The sequence below is a fragment of the Carcharodon carcharias genome (assembly GCF_017639515.1).
Source record: "Carcharodon carcharias isolate sCarCar2 chromosome 38 unlocalized genomic scaffold, sCarCar2.pri SUPER_38_unloc_8, whole genome shotgun sequence".
In the NCBI taxonomy this organism is placed as follows: domain Eukaryota; kingdom Metazoa; phylum Chordata; class Chondrichthyes; order Lamniformes; family Lamnidae; genus Carcharodon; species Carcharodon carcharias.
Genome location: NW_024470812.1, coordinates 394,698 through 413,880, shown reverse-complemented (window position 1 = coordinate 413,880; position 19,183 = coordinate 394,698). Strand labels below are relative to the sequence as shown.

General features: G+C 74.8%; 1 protein-coding gene across 1 annotated transcript in view; it reads left to right on the top strand.

The window, feature by feature from the left end:
• The window catches only part of LOC121274845 (nuclear factor of activated T cells 2 interacting protein), a 300,955-nt gene that overhangs the window by 42,706 nt on the left and 239,066 nt on the right, over positions 1 to 19,183 (top strand). The window contains exon 2 of the mRNA XM_041182216.1: positions 887 to 1,015. Within this exon, the coding sequence (XP_041038150.1) occupies positions 887 to 1,015 (129 nt within the window). The remainder of the gene's footprint in view (positions 1 to 886; positions 1,016 to 19,183) is intronic.

The window sequence follows — 19,183 nt, the reverse complement described above, 5'->3', positions numbered from 1 at the left end:
AGACAGATAGAGAGAGTGAGAGAGACAGAGGGAGAGAGAGACAGAGAGAGAGAGAGACAGAGAGGCAGAGAGAGAGAGAGACAGAGAGGCAGAGAGAGACAGAGAGGCAGAGAGAGACAGAGAGGCAGAGAGAGAGAGAGAGACAGGGAGAGAGAGAGACAGAGAGGCAGAGAGAGACAGAGAGGCAGAGAGAGACAGAGAGGCAGAGAGAGACAGAGAGGCAGAGAGAGACAGAGAGGCAGAGAGAGACAGAGAGGCAGAGAGAGACAGAGAGGCGGAGAGAGACAGAGAGGCGGAGAGAGACAGAGAGGCAGAGAGAGACAGAGAGGCAGAGAGAGACAGAGAGGCAGAGAGAGAGAGAGACAGAGAGAGAGAGTGAGAGAGACAGATAGAAAGAGCGAGAGAGACAGAGAGAGAGAGCGCGAGAGGGACAGAGAGCGAGATAGGGCGGGGGAGGGAGAGTTAGGGCGGAGGAGGGAGAGTTAGGGCGGGGGAGGGGGAGTTAGGGCGGGGGAGGGGGAGTTAGGGCGGGGGAGGGAGAGTTAGGGCGGGGGAGGGAGTGTTAGGGCGGGGCAGGGAGAGTTAGGGCGGGGGAGGGAGAAGGCGGGTGGGGCAGGGAGAGTTAGGGCGGGGGAGGGGGAGTTAGGGCGGGGGAGGGAGACGGCGGGTTGGGGAGGGAGAGTTAGGGCGGGGGAGGGGGAGTTAGGGCGGGGGAGGGAGACGGCGGGTGGGGGAGGGAGAGTTAGGGCGGGGGAGGGGGAGTTAGGACGGGGGAGGGAGACGGCGGGTGGGGGAGGGAGAGTTAGGGCGGGGGAGAGAGACGGCGGGCGGGGGAGGTTGCTCCAGATGTTTGAGCTGACAGCCAGATGTTGTCCCCTTTGTGTAGGTTGAGTGCAGCAGTGACAGTGATGTTGAGCTGCTGGAATGTCCTCGTGTGGTCCAGAGAACTGGGATCAAGAGGCGCAGGATCCTGGACAGCAGCAGCGTTGTCACTGTCCCCATTTACTCCGGGAGGGTAAGCAGCATCCTCACTGCACTGTAACCTTCTCCCGCCCGCCCGCGACCTTCTCCCGCCCGCCCGAGACCTTCTCCACCCGCCCGAGACCTTCTCCACCCGCCCGAGACCTTCTCCACCCGCCCGAGACCTTCTCCACCCGCCCGAGACCTTCTCCACCCGCCCGAGACCTTCTCCACCCGCCCGAGACCTTCTCCACCCGCCCGAGACCTTCTCCACCCGCCCGAGACCTTCTCCACCCGCCCGAGACCTTCTCCACCCGCCCGAGACCTTCTCCACCCGCCCGAGACCTTCTCCACCCGCCCGAGACCTTCTCCACCCGCCCGAGACCTTCTCCACCCGCCCGAGACCTTCTCCACCCGCCCGAGACCTTCTCCACCCGCCCGAGACCTTCTCCACCCGCCCGAGACCTTCTCCACCCGCCCGAGACCTTCTCCACCCGCCCGAGACCTTCTCCACCCGCCCGAGACCTTCTCCACCCGCCCGAGACCTTCTCCACCCGCCCGAGACCTTCTCCACCCGCCCGAGACCTTCTCCACCCGCCCGAGACCTTCTCCACCCGCCCGAGACCTTCTCCACCCGCCCGAGACCTTCTCCACCCGCCCGAGACCTTCTCCCGCCCGCCCGAAACCTTCTCCACCCGCCCGCCCGCCCACGACCTTCTCCACCCACCCGAGACCTTCACCACCCGCCTGCCTGCGACCTTCTCCCGCCCGCCCGCGACCTTCTCCCGCCCGCCCGCGACCTTCTCCCGCCCGCCCGAGACCTTCACCACCCGCCCGCCCGCCCGCGACCTTCTCCACCCGCCCGAGACCTTCACCACCCGCCTGCGACCTTCTCCCGCCCGCCGGAGACCTTCTCCTGCCCGCCCGAGACCTTCACCACCCGCCCGAGACATTCACCACCCGCCCGAGACCTTCTCCCGCCCGCCCGCGACCTTCTCCCGCCCGCCCGAGACCTTCTCCCGCCCGCCCGCGACCTTCTCCACCCGCCCGCCCGCGACCTTCTCCACCCGCCCGAGACCTTCACCACCCGCCCGCCCGCCCGCGACCTTCTCCACCCGCCCGAGACCTTCTCCACCCGCCCGAGACCTTCTCCACCCGCCCGAGACCTTCTCCACCCGCCCGAGACCTTCTCCACCCGCCCGAGACCTTCACCACCCGCCCGCCGGAGACCTTCTCCCGCCCGCCCGAGACCTTCTCCACCCGCCCGCCCGCGACCTTCTCCACCCACCCGAGACCTTCACCACCCGCCCGAGACCTTCACCCGCCCGCCCGAGACCTTCTCCCGCCCGCCCGCGACCTTCTCCCGCCCGAGACCTTCTCCCGCCCGCCCGCGACCTTCTCCACCCGCCCGCCCGCGACCTTCTCCACCCGCCCGCGACCTTCACCACCCGCCTGCCCGCGACCTTCTCCCACCTGCCCGCGACCTTCACCACCCGCCCGAGACCTTCTCCACCCGCCCGAGACCTTCACCACCCGCCCGAGACCTTCTCCCGCCCGCCCGCGACCTTCTGCACCCGCCCGCGACCTTCTGCACCCGCCCGCGACCTTCTCCCGCCCGCGACCTTCTCCCGCCCGCGACCTTCTCCCGCCCGCGACCTTCTCCCGCCCGCCCGAGACCTTCACCACCCGCCCGCCCGCGACTTTCTCCACCCGCCCGAGACCTTCTCCACCCGCCCGAGACCTTCACCACCCGCCTGCGACCTTCTCCCGCCCGCCGGAGACCTTCTCCCGCCCGCCCGAGACCTTCTCCACCCGCCCGCCCGCGACCTTCTCTACCCACCCGAGACCTTCACCACCCGCCCGAGACCTTCACCACCCGCCCGCCCGAGACCTTCTCCCGCCCGCCCGCGACCTTCTCCACCCGCCCGCCCGCGACCTTCTCCACCCGCCCGAGAGCTTCACCACCCGCCTGCCCGCGACCTTCTCCCACCCGCCCGTGACCTTCACCACCCGCCCAAGACCTTCTCCACCCGCCCGAGACCTTCACCACCCGCCCGAGACCTTCTCCCGCCCGCCCCTGACCTTCTGCACCCGCCCGCGACCTTCTGCACCCGCCCGCGACCTTCTCCCGCCCGCCCGCGACCTTCTCCCGCCCGCCCGCGACCTTCTTCACCCGCCCGCCCGAGACCTTCACCACCCGCCCGCGACCTTCTCCACCCGCCCGCCCGCGACCTTCTCCACCCGCCCGCCCGCGACCTTCACCACCCACCCGCCCGCGACCTTCTCCACCCGCCCGCCCGCGACCTTGTCCACCCGCCCGCCCGCGACCTTCTCCACCCGCCCGCCCGCGACCTTCTCCTCCCGCTCGCCCGCGACCTTCTCCACCCGCCCGCCCGCGACCTTCTCCACCCGCCCGCCCGCGACCTTCTCCACCCGCCCGCCCGCGACCTTCTCCAACCGCCCGCCCGCCCGCGACCTTCTCCAACCGCCCGCCCGCCCGCGACCTTCTCCAACCGCCCGCCCGCCCGCGACCTTCTCCAACCGCCCGCCCGCCCGCGACCTTCTCCAACCGCCCGCCCGCCCGCGACCTTCTCCAACCGCCCGCCCGCCCGCGACCTTCTCCAACCGCCCGCCCGCCCGCGACCTTCTCCAACCGCCCGCCCGCGACCTTCTCCAACCGCCCGCCCGCCCGCGACCTTCTCCACCCGCCCGCCCGCGACCTTCTCCACCCGCCCGCCCGCGACCTTCTCCCTCCCGCCCGCGACCTTCTCCCGCCCGCCCGCGACCTTCTCCCGCCCGCCCGCGACCTTCTCCCGCCCGCCCGCCCGCGACCTTCTCCCGCCCGCCCGCGACCTTCTCCCGCCCGCCCGCGACCTTCTCCCGCCCGCCCGCGACCTTCTCCCGCCCGCCCGCGACCTTCTCCCGCCCGCCCGCGACCTTCTCCCGCCCGCCCGCGACCTTCTCCCGCCCGCCCGCGACCTTCACCCGCCCGCCCGAGACCTTCACCCGCCCGCCCGAGACCTTCTCCACCCGCCCGCCCGAGACGTTCTCCACCCGCCCGCCCGCGACCTTCTCCACCCGCCCGCCCGCCCGCGACCTTCACCACCCACCCGCCCGCGACCTTCTCCACCCGCCCGCGACCTTCTCCACCCGCCCGCCCGCGGCCTTCTCCACCCGCCCGCCCGCGGCCTTCTCCACCCGCCCGCCCGCGACCTTCTCCACCCGCCCGCCCGCGACCTTCTCCACCCGCCCGCCCGCGACCTTCTCCACCCGCCCGCCCGCGACCTTCTCCACCCGCCCGCCCGCGACCTTCTCCACCCGCCCGCCCGCGACCTTCTCCACCCGCCCGCCCGCGACCTTCTCCACCCGCCCGCCCGCGACCTTCTCCACCCGCCCGCCCGCGACCTTCTCCACCCGCCCGCGACCTTCTCCACCCGCCCGCCCGCGACCTTCTCCAACCGCCCGCCCGCCCGCGACCTTCTCCACCCGCCCGCCCGCGACCTTCTCCACCCGCCCGCCCGCGACCTTCTCCCCGCCCGCCCGCGACCTTCTCCCGCCCGCCCGCGACCTTCTCCCGCCCGCCCGCGACCTTCTCCCGCCCGCCCGCGACCTTCTCCCGCCCGCCCGCGACCTTCTCCCGCCCGCCCGCGACCTTCTCCCGCCCGCCCGCGACCTTCTCCCGCCCGCCCGAGACCTTCTCCCGCCCGCCCGAGACCTTCTCCCGCCCGCCCGAGACCTTCTCCCGCCCGCCCGAGACCTTCTCCCGCCCGCCCGCGACCTTCTCCACCCGCCCGAGACCTTCTCCACCCGCCCGAGACCTTCTCCCACCCGAGACCTTCTCCACCCGCCCGCCCGAGACCTTCTCCACCCGCCCGCCCGAGACCTTCTCCACCCGCCCGCCCGAGACCTTCTCCACCCGCCCGCCCGAGACCTTCTCCACCCGCCCGCCCGAGACCTTCTCCACCCGCCCGCCCGAGACCTTCTCCACTCGCCCGCCCGAGACCTTCTCCACCCGCTCGAGACCTTCACCACCCGCCCGAGAACTTCTCCCGCCCGAGACCTTCTCCACCCGCCCGAGACATTCACCACCCGCCCGCGACCTTCACCACCCGCCCGCGACCTTCACCACCCGCCCGCGACCTTCACCACCCGCCCGCGACCTTCACCACCCGCCCGCGACCTTCACCACCCGCCCGCGACCTTCTCCACCCGCCCGCTACCTTCTCCACCCGCCCGCGACCTTCTCCACCCGCCCGCGACCTTCTCCACCCGCCCGCGACCTTCTCCACCCGCCCGAGACCTTCTCCACCCGCCCGAGACCTTCTCCCACCCGAGACCTTCTCCACCCGCCCGCGACCTTTTCCCGCCCGAGACCTTCTCCACCCGCCCGCGACCTTCTCCACCCGCCCGCGACCTTCTCCACCCGCCCGCCCGAGACCTTCTCCCGCCCGCGACCTTCTCCACCCGCCCGAGACCTTCTCCACCCGCCCGAGACCTTCTCCACCCGCCCGTGACCTTCTCCACACGCCCGTGACCTTCTCCACACGCCCGTGACCTTCTCCACCCGCCCGTGACCTTCTCCACCCGCCCGAGACCTTCTCCCGCCCGCCCGAGACCTTCTCCCGCCCGCCCGCGACCTTCACCACCCGCCCGCGACCTCCACCCGCCCGCGACCTTCTCCACCCGCCCGAGACTTTCTCCACCCGCCCGTGACCTTCTCCACCCGCCCGAGACCTTCTCCACCCGCCCGAGACCTTCTCCACCCGCCCGCGACCTTCTCCCGCCCGCCCGCGACCTTCTCCACCCGCCCGCGACCTTCTCCCGCCCGCCCGCGACCTTCACCACCCGCCCGCGACCTTCTCCCGCCCGCCCGCGACCTTCTCCACCCGCCCGCGACCTTCTCCACCCGCCCGCGACCTTCTCCACCCGCCCGCCCGCGACCTTCTCCACCCGCCCGCCCGCGACCTTCTCCACCCGCCCGCCCGCGACCTTCTCCACCCGCCCGCCCGAGACCTTCTCCACCCGCCCGCGACCTTCTCCCGCCCGTGATCTTCTCCACCGGCCCGCCCGAGACCTTCTCCACCCGCCCGCCCGAGACCTTCTCCACCTGCCCGCCCGAGACCTTCTCCACCCGCCCGCCCGAGACCTTCACCACCCGCCCGCGACCTTCACCACCCGCCCGCGACCTTCACCACCCGCCCGCGACCTTCACCACCCGCCCGCGACCTTCACCACCCGCCCGCGACCTTCTCCACCCGCCCGCTACCTTCTCCACCCGCCCGCGACCTTCTCCACCCGCCCGCGACCTTCTCCACCCGCCCGAGACCTTCTCCACCCGCCCGAGACCTTCTCCCACCCGAGACCTTCTCCACCCGCCCGCGACCTTTTCCCGCCCGAGACCTTCTCCACCCGCCCGCGACCTTCTCCACCCGCCCGCGACCTTCTCCACCCGCCCGCCCGAGACCTTCTCCCGCCCGCGACCTTCTCCACCCGCCCGAGACCTTCTCCACCCGCCCGAGACCTTCTCCACCCGCCCGTGACCTTCTCCACACGCCCGTGACCTTCTCCACACGCCCGTGACCTTCTCCACCCGCCCGTGACCTTCTCCACCCGCCCGAGACCTTCTCCCGCCCGCCCGAGACCTTCTCCCGCCCGCCCGCGACCTTCACCACCCGCCCGCGACCTCCACCCGCCCGCGACCTTCTCCACCCGCCCGAGACTTTCTCCACCCGCCCGTGACCTTCTCCACCCGCCCGAGACCTTCTCCACCCGCCCGAGACCTTCTCCACCCGCCCGCGACCTTCTCCCGCCCGCCCGCGACCTTCTCCACCCGCCCGCGACCTTCTCCCGCCCGCCCGCGACCTTCACCACCCGCCCGCGACCTTCTCCCGCCCGCCCGCGACCTTCTCCACCCGCCCGCGACCTTCTCCACCCGCCCGCGACCTTCTCCACCCGCCCGCCCGCGACCTTCTCCACCCGCCCGCCCGCGACCTTCTCCACCCGCCCGCCCGCGACCTTCTCCACCCGCCCGCCCGCGACCTTCTCCACCCGCCCGCCCGAGACCTTCTCCACCCGCCCGCGACCTTCTCCCGCCCGTGATCTTCTCCACCGGCCCGCCCGAGACCTTCTCCACCCGCCCGCCCGAGACCTTCTCCACCTGCCCGCCCGAGACCTTCTCCACCCGCCCGCCCGAGACCTTCTCCACCCGCCCGCCCGAGACCTTCTCCACCCGCCCGAGACCTTCTCCCGCCCGCCCGAAACCTTCTCCACCCGCCCACCTGCGACCTTCTCCACCCACCCGAGACCTTCACCACCCGCCTGCCTGCGACCTTCTCCCGCCCGCGACCTTCTCCCGCCCGCCCGCGACCTTCTCCCGCCCGCCCGCGAACTTCTCCCGCCCGCCCGCGACCTTCTCCCGCCCGCCCGCGACCTTCTCCCGCCCGCCCGCGACCTTCTCCCGCCCGCCCGCGACCTTCTCCCGCCCGCCCGCGACCTTCTCCCGCCCGCCCGAGACCTTCACCACCCGCCCGCCCGCCCGCGACCTTCTCCACCCGCCCGAGACCTTCACCACCCGCCTGCGACCTTCTCCCGCCCGCCGGAGACCTTCTCCCGCCCGCCCGAGACCTTCTCCACCCGCCCGCCCGCGACCTTCTCCACCCACCCGAGACCTTCACCACCCGCCCGAGACCTTCACCACCCGCCCGAGACCTGCTCCCGCCCGCCCGCGACCTTCTCCCGCCCGAGACCTTCTCCCGCCCGCCCGCGACCTTCTCCACCCGCCCGCCCGCGACCTTCTCCACCCGCCCGCCCGCGACCTTCTCCACCCGCCCGCCCGCGACCTTCTCCACCCGCCCGAGAACTTCACCACCCGCCCGCCCGCGACCTTCTCCCGCCCGCCCGCGACCTTCTCCCGCCCGCCCGAGTCCTTCACCACCCGCCTGCCCGCCCGCGACCTTCTCCACCTGCCCGAGACCTTCTCCACCCGCCCGCGACCTTCACCACCCGCCCGCGACCTTCACCACCCGCCCGCGACCTTCACCCGCCCGCCCGCGACCTTCTCCCGCCCGCCCGCCCGCGACCTTCTCCACCCACCCGAGACCTTCACCCGCCCGCCCGAGACCTTCACCACGCGCCTGCCCGCGACCTTCTCCCACCCGCCCGCGACCTTCACCACCCGCCCGAGACCTTCTCCACCCGCCCGAGACCTTCTCCACCCGCCCGAGACCTTCTCCCGCCCGCCCGCGACCTTCTGCACCCGCCCGCGACCTTCTGCACCCGCCCGCGACCTTCTGCACCCGCCCGCGACCTTCTGCACCCGCCCGCGACCTTCTGCACCCGCCCGCGACCTTCTGCACCCGCCCGCGACCTTCTGCACCCGCCCGCGACCTTCTGCACCCGCCCGCGACCTTCTGCACCCGCCCGCGACCTTCTGCACCCGCCCGCGACCTTCTGCACCCGCCCGCGACCTTCTGCACCCGCCCGCGACCTTCTGCACCCGCCCGCGACCTTCTCCACCCGCCCGAGACCTTCTCCCGCCCGCGACCTTCTCCACCCGCCCGAGACCTTCTCCACCCGCCCGAGACCTTCTCCACCCGCCCGAGACCTTCACCACCCGCCCGAGACCTTCTCCCGCCCGAGACCATCTCCACCCGCCCGAGACCATCTCCACCCGCCCGAGACCTTCTCCACCCGCCCGAGACCTTCTCCACCCGCCCGAGACCTTCTCCACCCGCCCGAGACCTTCTCCACCCGCCCGAGACCTTCTCCACCCGCCCGAGACCTTCTCCACCCGCCCGGGACCTTCTCCAACCGCCCGAGACCTTCTCCACCCACCCGAGACCTTCTCCCGCCCGCCCGAAACCTTCTCCACCCGCCCACCCGAGACCTTCACCACCCGCTCGCCTGCGACCTTCTCCCGCCCGCCCGCGACCTTCTCCCGTCCGCCCGCGACCTTCTCCCGTCCGCCCGCGACCTTCTCCCGTCCGCCCGCGACCTTCTCCCGCCCGGCCGCGACCTTCTCCCGCCCGCCCGCGACCTTCTCCCGCCCGCCCGCGACCTTCTCCCGCCCGCCCGCGACCTTCTCCACCCGCCCGCCCGCGACCTTCTCCACCCGCCCGCCCGCCCGCGACCTTCACCACCCACCCGCCCGCGACCTTCTCCACCCGCCCGCGACCTTCTCCACCCGCCCGCCCGCGACCTTCTCCACCCGCCCGCCCCGACCTTCTCCACCCGCCCGCCCGCGACCTTCTCCACCCGCTCGCCCGCGACCTTCTCCACCCGCCCGCCCGCGACCTTCTCCACCCGCCCGCCCACGACCTTCTCCAACCGCCCGCCCGCCCGCGACCTTCTCCACCCGCCCGCCCGCGACCTTCTCCACCCGCCCGCCCGCCCGCGACCTTCTCCCGCCCGCCCGCGACCTTCTCCCGCCCGCCCGCGACCTTCTCCCGCCCGCCCGCGACCTTCTCCCGCCCGCCCGCGACCTTCTCCCGCCCGCCCGCGACCTTCTCCCGCCCGCGACCTTCTCCCGCCCGCCCGCGACCTTCTCCCGCCCGCCCGCGACCTTCTCCCGCCCGCCCGCGACCTTCTCCCGCCCGCCCGAGACCTTCTCCCGCCCGCCCGCGACCTTCTCCACCCGCCCGCCCGCGACCTTCTCCACCCGCCCGCCCGCGACCTTCTCCCACCCGCCCGTGACCTTCTCCACCCGCCCGTGACCTTCTCCACCCGCCCGTGACCTTCTCCACCCGCCCGCCCGAGACCTTCTCCCGCCCGCCCGAGACCTTCTCCACCCGCCCGAGACCTTCTCCGCCCGCCCACGACCTTCTCCACCCGCCCGTGACCTTCTCCACCCGCCCGTGACCTCCTCCACCCGCCCGAGACCTCCTCCACCCGCCCGCCCGCGACCTTCTCCCTCCCGCCCGTGACCTTCTCCACCCGCCCGCCCGAGACCTTCTCCACCCGCCCGCCCGAGACATTCTCCACCCGCCCGCCCGAGACCTTCTCCACTCGCCCGCCCGAGACCTTCTCCACCCGCCCGAGACCTTCTCCACCCGCTCGAGACCTTCACCACCCGCCCGAGAACTTCTCCCGCCCGAGACCTTCTCCACCCGCCCGAGACCTTCACCACCCGCCCGCGACCTTCACCACCCGCCCGCGACCTTCACCACCCGCCCGCGACCTTCACCACCCGCCCGCGATCTTCACCACCCGCCCGCGACCTTCACCACCCGCCCGCGACCTTCACCACCCGCCCGCGACCTTCTCCACCCGCCCGCGACCTTCTCCACCCGCCCGAGACCTTCTCCACCCGCCCGAGACCTTCTCCACCCGCCCGAGACCTTCTCCCACCCGAGACTTTCTCCACCCGCCCGCGACCTTTTCCCGCCCGAGACCTTCTCCACCCGCCCGCGACCTTCTCCACCCGCCCGCGACCTTCTCCACCCGCCCGCCCGAGACCTTCTCCCGCCCGCGACCTTCTCCACCCGCCCGAGACCTTCTCCACCCGCCCGAGACCTTCTCCACCCGCCCGCGACCTTCTCCACCCGCCCGCGACCTTCTCCACCCGCCCGTGACCTTCTCCACCCGCCCGAGACCTTCTCCCGCCCGCCCGAGACCTTCTCCCGCCCGCCCGCGACCTTCACCACCCGCCCGCGACCTCCACCCGCCCGAGACTTTCTCCACCCGCCCGTGACCTTCTCCACCCGCCCGAGACCTTCTCCACCCGCCCGTGACCTTCTCCACCCACCCGAGACCTTCTCCACCTGCCCGCCCGAGACCTTCTCCACCCGCCCGCGACCTTCTCCCGCCCGTGATCTTCTCCACCCGCCCGCCCGAGACCTTCTCCACCCGCCCGCCCGAGACCTTCTCCACCTGCCCGCCCGAGACCTTCTCCACCTGCCCGCCCGAGACCTTCTCCACCCGCCCGCCCGAGACCTTCTCCACCCGCCCGCCCGAGACCTTCTCCACCCGCCCGAGACCTTCTCCCGCCCGCCCGAAACCTTCTCCACCCGCCCACCTGCGACCTTCTCCACCCACCCGAGACCTTCACCACCCGCCTGCCTGCGACCTTCTCCCGCCCGCGACCTTCTCCCGCCCGCCCGCGACCTTCTCCCGCCCGCCCGCGACCTTCTCCCGCCCGCCCGCGACCTTCTCCCGCCCGCCCGAGACCTTCTCCCGCCCGCCCGAGACCTTCTCCCGCCCGCCCGCGACCTTCTCCACCCGCCCGAGACCTTCTCCACCCGCCCGCCCGCGACCTTCTCCCACCCGCCCGTGACCTTCTCCACCCGCCCGTGACCTTCTCCACCCGCCCGCCCGAGACCTTCTCCCGCCCGCCCGAGACCTTCTCCACCCGCCCGAGACCTTCTCCGCCCGCCCACGACCTTCTCCACCCGCCCGTGACCTTCTCCACCCGCCCGTGACCTCCTCCACCCGCCCGAGACCTCCTCCACCCGCCCGCCCGCGACCTTCTCCCTCCCGCCCGTGACCTTCACCACCCGCCTGCCCGCGACCTTCTCCCACCCGCCCGTGACCTTCACCACCCGCCCAAGACCTTCTCCACCCGCCCGAGACCTTCACCACCCGCCCGAGACCTTCTCCCGCCCGCCCCTGACCTTCTGCACCCGCCCGCGACCTTCTCCCGCCCGCCCGCGACATTCTCCCGCCCGCCCGCGACCTTCACCAACCGCCCGAGACCTTCTTCACCCGCCCGCCCGAGACCTTCACCACCCGCCCGCGACCTTCTCCACCCGCCCGCCCGCGACCTTCTCCACCCGCCCACCCGCGACCTTCACCACCCGCCCGCCCGCGACCTTCTCCACCCGCCCGCCCGCGACCTTCTCCACCCGCCCGCCCGCGACCTTCTCCACCTGCTCGCCCGCGACCTTCTCCTCCCGCTCGCCCGCGACCTTCTCCACCCGCCCGCCCGCGACCTTCTCCACCCGCCCGCCCGCGACCTTCTCCAACCGCCCGCCCGCCCGCGACCTTCTCCAACCGCCCGCCCGCCCGCGACCTTCTCCACCCGCCCGCCCGCGACCTTCTCCACCCGCCCGCCCGCGACCTTCTCCACCCGCCCGCCCGCGACCTTCTCCACCCGCCCGCCCGCGACCTTCTCCCGCCCGCCCGTGACCTTCTCCCGCCCGCCCGCGACCTTCTCCCGCCCGCCCGCGACCTTCTCCCGCCCGCCCGCGACCTTCTCCCGCCCGCCCGCGACCTTCTCCCGCCCGCCCGCGACCTTCTCCCGCCCGCCCGCGACCTTCTCCCGCCCGCCCGCGACCTTCTCCCGCCCGCCCGCGACCTTCTCCCGCCCGCCCGCCCGCGACCTTCTCCCGCCCGCCCGCCCGCGACCTTCTCCCGCCCGCCCGCCCGCGACCTTCTCCCGCCCGCCCGCCCGCGACCTTCTGCCGCCCGCCCGCCCGCGACCTTCTCCCGCCCGCCCGCCCGCGACCTTCTCCCGCCCGCCCGCGACCTTCTCCCGCCCGCCCGCGACCTTCTCCCGCCCACCCGCGACCTTCTCCCGCCCGCCCGCGACCTTCACCACCCTCCCGCCCGCGACCTTCTCCACCCGCCCGCGACCTTCTCCACCCGCCCGCCCGCGACCTTCTCCACCCGCCCGCCCGCGACCTTCTCCTCCCGCTCGCCCGCGACCTTCTCCACCCGCCCGCCCGCGACCTTCTCCACCCGCCCGCCCGCGACCTTCTCCAACCGCCCGCCCGCGACCTTCTCCAACCGCCCGCCCGCCCGCGACCTTCTCCAACCGCCCGCCCGCCCGCGACCTTCTCGAACCGCCCGCCCGCCCGCGACCTTCTCCAACCGCCCGCCCGCCCGCGACCTTCTCCACCCGCCCGCCCGCGACCTTCTCCACCCGCCCGCCCGCGACCTTCTCCACCCGCCCGCCCGCGACCTTCTCCCGCCCGCCCGCGACTTCTCCCGCCCGCCCGCGACCTTCTCCCGCCCGCCCGCGACCTTCTCCCGCCCGCCCGCGACCTTCTCCCGCCCGCCCGCGACCTTCTCCCGCCCGCCCGCGACCTTCTCCCGCCCGCCCGCGACCTTCTCCCGCCCGCCCGCGACCTTCTCCCGCCCGCCCGCGACCTTCTCCCGCCCGCCCGCGACCTTCTCCCGCCCGCCCGCGACCTTCTCCCGCCCGCCCGCGACCTTCTCCCGCCCGCCCGCGACCTTCTCCCGCCCGCCCGCGACCTTCTCCCGCCCGCCCGCGACCTTCTCCCGCCCGCCCGCGACATTCTCCCGCCCGCCCGCGACCTTCACCAACCGCCCGAGACCTTCTTCACCCGCCCGCCCGAGACCTTCACCACCCGCCCGCGACCTTCTCCACCCGCCCGCCCGCGACCTTCTCCACCCGCCCGCCCGCGACCTTCACCACCCGCCCGCCCGCGACCTTCTCCACCCGCCCGCCCGCGACCTTCTCCACCCGCCCGCCCGCGACCTTCTCCACCCGCCCGCCCGCGACCTTCTCCTCCCGCTCGCCCGCGACCTTCTCCACCCGCCCGCCCGCGACCTTCTCCACCCGCCCGCCCGCGACCTTCTCCACCCGCCCGCCCGCGACCTTCTCCAACCGCCCGCCCGCCCGCGACCTTCTCCAACGCCCGCCCGCCCGCGACCTTCTCCACCCGCCCGCCCGCGACCTTCTCCACCCGCCCGCCCGCGACCTTCTCCACCCGCCCGCCCGCGACCTTCTCCACCCGCCCGCCCGCGACCTTCTCCACCCGCCCGCCCGCGACCTTCTCCACCCGCCCGCCCGCGACCTTCTCCCGCCCGCCCGCGACCTTCTCCCCGCCCGCCCGCGACCTTCTCCCGCCCGCCCGCGACCTTCTCCCGCCCGCCCGCGACCTTCTCCCGCCCGCCCGCGACCTTCTCCCGCCCGCCCGCGACCTTCTCCCGCCCGCCCGCGACCTTCTCCCGCCCGCCCGCGACCTTCTCCCGCCCGCCCGCCCGCGACCTTCTCCCGCCCGCCCGCCCGCGACCTTCTCCCGCCCGCCCGCCCGCGACCTTCTCCCGCCCGCCCGCCCGCGACCTTCTCCCGCCCGCCCGCCCGCGACCTTCTCCCGCCCGCCCGCGACCTTCTCCCGCCCGCCCGCGACCTTCTCCCGCCCGCCCGCGACCTTCACCACCCACCCGCCCGCGACCTTCTCCACCCGCCCGCGACCTTCTCCACCCGCCCGCCCGCGACCTTCTCCACCCGCCCGCCCGCGACCTTCTCCTCCCGCTCGCCCGCGACCTTCTCCACCCGCCCGCCCGCGACCTTCTCCACCCGCCCGCCCGCGACCTTCTCCACCCGCCCGCCCGCGACCTTCTCCACCCGCCCGCCCACGACCTTCTCCAACCGCCCGCCCGCCCGCGACCTTCTCCAACCGCCCGCCCGCCCGCGACCTTCTCCAACCGCCCGCCCGCCCGCGACCTTCTCCAACCGCCCGCCCGCCCGCGACCTTCTCCAACCGCCCGCCCGCCCGCGACCTTCTCCAAACGCCCGCCCGCCCGCGACCTTCTCCACCCGCCCGCCCGCGACCTTCTCCCGCCCGCCCGCGACCTTCTCCCGCCCGCTCGCGACCTTCTCCCGCCCGCCCGCGACCTTCTCCCGCCCGCCCGCGACCTTCTCCCGCCCGCCCGCGACCTTCTCCCGCCCGCCCGCGACCTTCTCCCGCCCGCCCGCGACCTTCTCCCGCCCGCCCGCGACCTTCTCCCGCCCGCCCGCGACCTTCTCCCGCCCGCCCGCGACCTTCTCCCGCCCGCCCGCGACCTTCTCCCGCCCGCCCGCGACCTTCTCCCGCCCGCCCGCGACCTTCTCCCGCCCGCCCGCGACCTTCTCCCGCCCGCCCGCGACCTTCTCCCGCCCGCCCGCGACCTTCTCCCGCCCGCCCGCGACCTTCTCCCGCCCGCCCGCGACCTTCTCCCGCCCGCCCGCGACCTTCACCCGCCCGCCCGAGACCTTCACCCGCCCGCCCGAGACCTTCTCCACCCGCCCGCCCGAGACCTTCTCCACCCGCCCGCCCGAGACCTTCTCCACCCGCCCGCCCGCGACCTTCTCCACCCGCCCGCCCGCCCGCGACCTTCACCACCCACCCGCCCGCGACCTTCTCCACCCGCCCGCGACCTTCTCCACCCGCCCGCCCGCGGCCTTCTCCACCCGCCCGCCCGCGACCTTCTCCACCCGCCCGCCCGCGACCTTCTCCACCCGCCCGCCCGCGACCTTCTCCACCCGCTCGCCCGCGACCTTCTCCACCCGCCCGCCCGCGACCTTCTCCAACCGCCCGCCCGCCCGCGACCTTCTCCACCCGCCCGCCCGCGACCTTCTCCACCCGCCCGCCCGCGACCTTCTCCCGCCCGCCCGCGACCTTCTCCCGCCCGCCCGCGACCTTCTCCCGCCCGCCCGCGACCTTCTCCCGCCCGCCCGCGACCTTCTCCCGCCCGCCCGAGACCTTCTCCCGCCCGCCCGAGACCTTCTCCCGCCCGCCCAAGACCTTCTCCCGCCCGCCCGCGACCTTCTCCACCCGCCCGAGACCTTCTCCACCCGCCCGCCCGCGACCTTCTCCCACCCGCCCGTGACCTTCTCCACCCGCCCGTGACCTTCTCCACCCGCCCGCCCGAGACCTTCTCCCGCCCGCCCGAGACCTTCTCCACCCGCCCGAGACCTTCTCCGCCCGCCCACGACCTTCTCCACCCGCCCGTGACCTTCTCCACCCGCCCGTGACCTCCTCCACCCGCCCGAGACCTCCTCCACCCGCCCGCCCGCGACCTTCTCCCTCCCGCCCGTGACCTTCTCCACCCGCCCGCCCGTGACCTTCTCCACCCGCCCGCCCGTGACCTTCTCCACCCGCCCGCCCGAGACCTTCTCCACCCGCCCGCCCGAGACCTTCTCCACCCGCCCGCCCGAGACCTTCTCCACTCGCCCGCCCGAGACCTTCTCCACCCGCCCGAGACATTCACCACCCGCCCGCGACCTTCACCACCCGCCCGCGACCTTCACCACCCGCCCGCGACCTTCACCACCCGCCCGCTACCTTCTCCATCGCCCGCGACCTTCTCCACCCGCCCGCGACCTTCTCCACCCGCCCGAGACCTTCTCCACCCGCCCGAGACCTTCTCCCACCCGAGACCTTCTCCACCCGCCCGCGACCTTTTCCCGCCCGAGACCTTCTCCACCCGCCCGCGACCTTCTCCACCCGCCCGCGACCTTCTCCACCCGCCCGCCCGAGACCTTCTCCCGCCCGCGACCTTCTCCACCCGCCCGCGACCTTCTCCACCCGCCCGAGACCTTCTCCACCCGCCCGTGACCTTCTCCACCCGCCCGTGACCTTCTCCACCCGCCCGTGACCTTCTCCACCCGCCCGAGACCTTCTCCCGCCCGCCCGAGACCTTCTCCCGCCCGCCCGCGACCTTCACCACCCGCCCGCGACCTCCACCCGCCCGCGACCTTCTCCACCCGCCCGAGACTTTCTCCACCCGCCCGTGACCTTCTCCACCCGCCCGAGACCTTCTCCACCCGCCCGTGACCTTCTCCACCCACCCGAGACCTTCTCCACCCGCCCACGACCTTCTCCCGCCCACCCACGACCTTCTCCCGCCCGCCCGCGACCTTCTCCACCCGCCCGCGACCTTCTCCCGCCCGCCCGCGACCTTCACCACCCGCCCGCGACCTTCTCCCGCCCGCCCGCGACCTTCTCCACCCGCCCGCCCGCGACCTTCTCCACCCGCCCGCCCGAGACCTTCTCCACCCGCCCGCGACCTTCTCCCGCCCGTGATCTTCTCCACCCGCCCGCCCGAGACCTTCTCCACCCGCCCGCCCGAGACCTTCTCCACCTGCCCGCCCGAGACCTTCTCCACCCGCCCGCCCGAGACCTTCTCCACCCGCCCGCCCGAGACCTTCTCCACCCGCCCGAGACCTTCTCCACCCGCCCGAGACCTTCTCCCGCCCGCCCGAAACCTTCTCCACCCGCCCACCTGCGACCTTCTCCACCCACCCGAGACCTTCACCACCCGCCTGCCTGCGACCTTCTCCCGACCGCGACCTTCTCCCGCCCGCCCGCGACCTTCTCCCGCCCGCCCGCGACCTTCTCCCGCCCGCCCGCGACCTTCTCCCGCCCGCCCGCGACCTTCTCCCGCCCGCCCGCGACCTTCTCCCGCCCGCCCGCGACCTTCTCCCGCCCGCCCGCGACCTTCTCCCGCCCGCCCGCGACCTTCTCCCGCCCGCCCGCGACCTTCTCCCGCCCGCCCGCGACCTTCACCACCCGCCCGCCCGCCCGCGACCTTCTCCACCCGCCCGCGACCTTCACCACCCGCCTGCGACCTTCTCCCGCCCGCCGGAGACCTTCTCCCGCCCGCCCGAGACCTTCTCCACCCGCCCGCCCGCGACCTTCTCCACCCACCCGAGACCTTCACCACCCGCCCGAGACCTTCACCACCCGCCCGAGACCTGCTCCCGCCCGCCCGCGACCTTCTCCCGCCCGAGACCTTCTCCCGCCCGCCCGCGACCTTCTCCACCCGCCCGCCCGCGACCTTCTCCACCCGCCCGCCCGCGACCTTCTCCACCCGCCCGAGAACTTCACCACCCGCCCGCCCGCGACCTTCTCCCGCCCGCCCGCGACCTTCTCCCGCCCGCCCGAGTCCTTCACCACCCGCCCGCCCGCCCGCGACCTTCTCCACCTGCCCGAGACCTTCTCCACCCGCCCGCGACCTTCACCACCCGCCCGCGACCTTCACCCGCCCGCCCGCGACCTTCACCCGCCCGCCCGCGACCTTCTCCCACCCGCCGGAGACCTTCTCCACCCGCCCGCCCGCGACCTTCTCCACCCGCCCGCCCGCGACCTTCTCCACCCACCCGAGACCTTCACCCGCCCGCCCGAGACCTTCACCACCCGCCTGCCCGCGACCTTCTCCCACCCGCCCGAGACCTTCACCACCCGCCCGAGACCTTCTCCACCCGCCCGAGACCTTCTCCCGCCCGCCCGAGACCTTCTCCCGCCCGCCCGCGACCTTCTGCACCCGCCCGCGACCTTCTGCACCCGCCCGCGACCTTCTGCACCCGCCCGCGACCTTCTGCACCCGCCCGCGACCTTCTGCACCCGCCCGCGACCTTCTGCACCCGCCCGCGACCTTCTGCACCCGCCCGCGACCTTCTGCACCCGCCCGCGACCTTCTGCACCCGCCCGCGACCTTCTGCACCCGCACGCGACCTTCTCCCGCCCGCGCGCGACCTTCTCCACCCGCCCGCCCGCGACCTTCTCCACCCGCCCGCGACCTTCTCCACCCGCCCGCGACCTTCTCCACCCGCCCGCCCGCGACCTTCTCCACCCGCCCGCCCGCCCGCGACCTTCTCCAGCCCGCCCGAGACCTTCTCCACCCACCCGCCCGCGACCTTCTCCACCCGTCCGCGACCTTCTCCACCCGCCCGCCCGCGACCTTCTCCACCCGCCCGCCCTCCCGCGACCTTCTCCACCCGCCCGCGACCTTCTCCCGCCCGCCCGAGACCTTCTCCACCCGCCCGCCCGCGACCTTCTCCACCCGTCCGTGACCTTCTCCACCCGCCCGCCCAAGATCTTCTCCACCCGCCCGAGACCTTCTCCGCCCACCCACGACCTTCTCCACCCGCCCGTGACCTTCTTCACCCGCCCGTGACCTTCTTCACCCGTCCGTGACCTTCTCCACCCGCCCGTGACCTTCTCCACCCGCCCGAGACCTTCTCCACCCGCCCGCCCGAGACCTTCTCCACCCGCCCGCCCGAGACCTTCTCCACCCGCCCGCCCGAGACCTTCTCCACCCGCCCGCCCGAGACCTTCTCCACCCGCCCGCCCGAGACCTTCTCCACCCGCCCGCCCGAGACCTTCTCCACCCGCCCGAGACCTTCTCCACCCGCCCGAGACCTTCTCCACCCGCCCGAGACCTTCTCCACCCGCCCGAGACCTTCACCACCCGCCCGAGACCTTCTCCCGCCCGAGACCTTCTCCACCCGCCCGAGACCTTCACCACCCGCCCGCGACCTTCACCACCCGCCCGCGACCTTCACCACCCGCCCGCGACCTTCACCACCCGCCCGCGACCTTCTCCACCCGCCCGCGACCTTCTCCACCCGCCCGCGACCTTCTCCACCCGCCCGCGACCTTCTCCACCCGCCCGCGACCTTCTCCACCCGCCCGCGACCTTCTCCACCCGCCCGCGACCTTCTCCACCCGCCCGCGACCTTCTCCACCCGCCCGCGACCTTCTCCACCCGCCCGCGA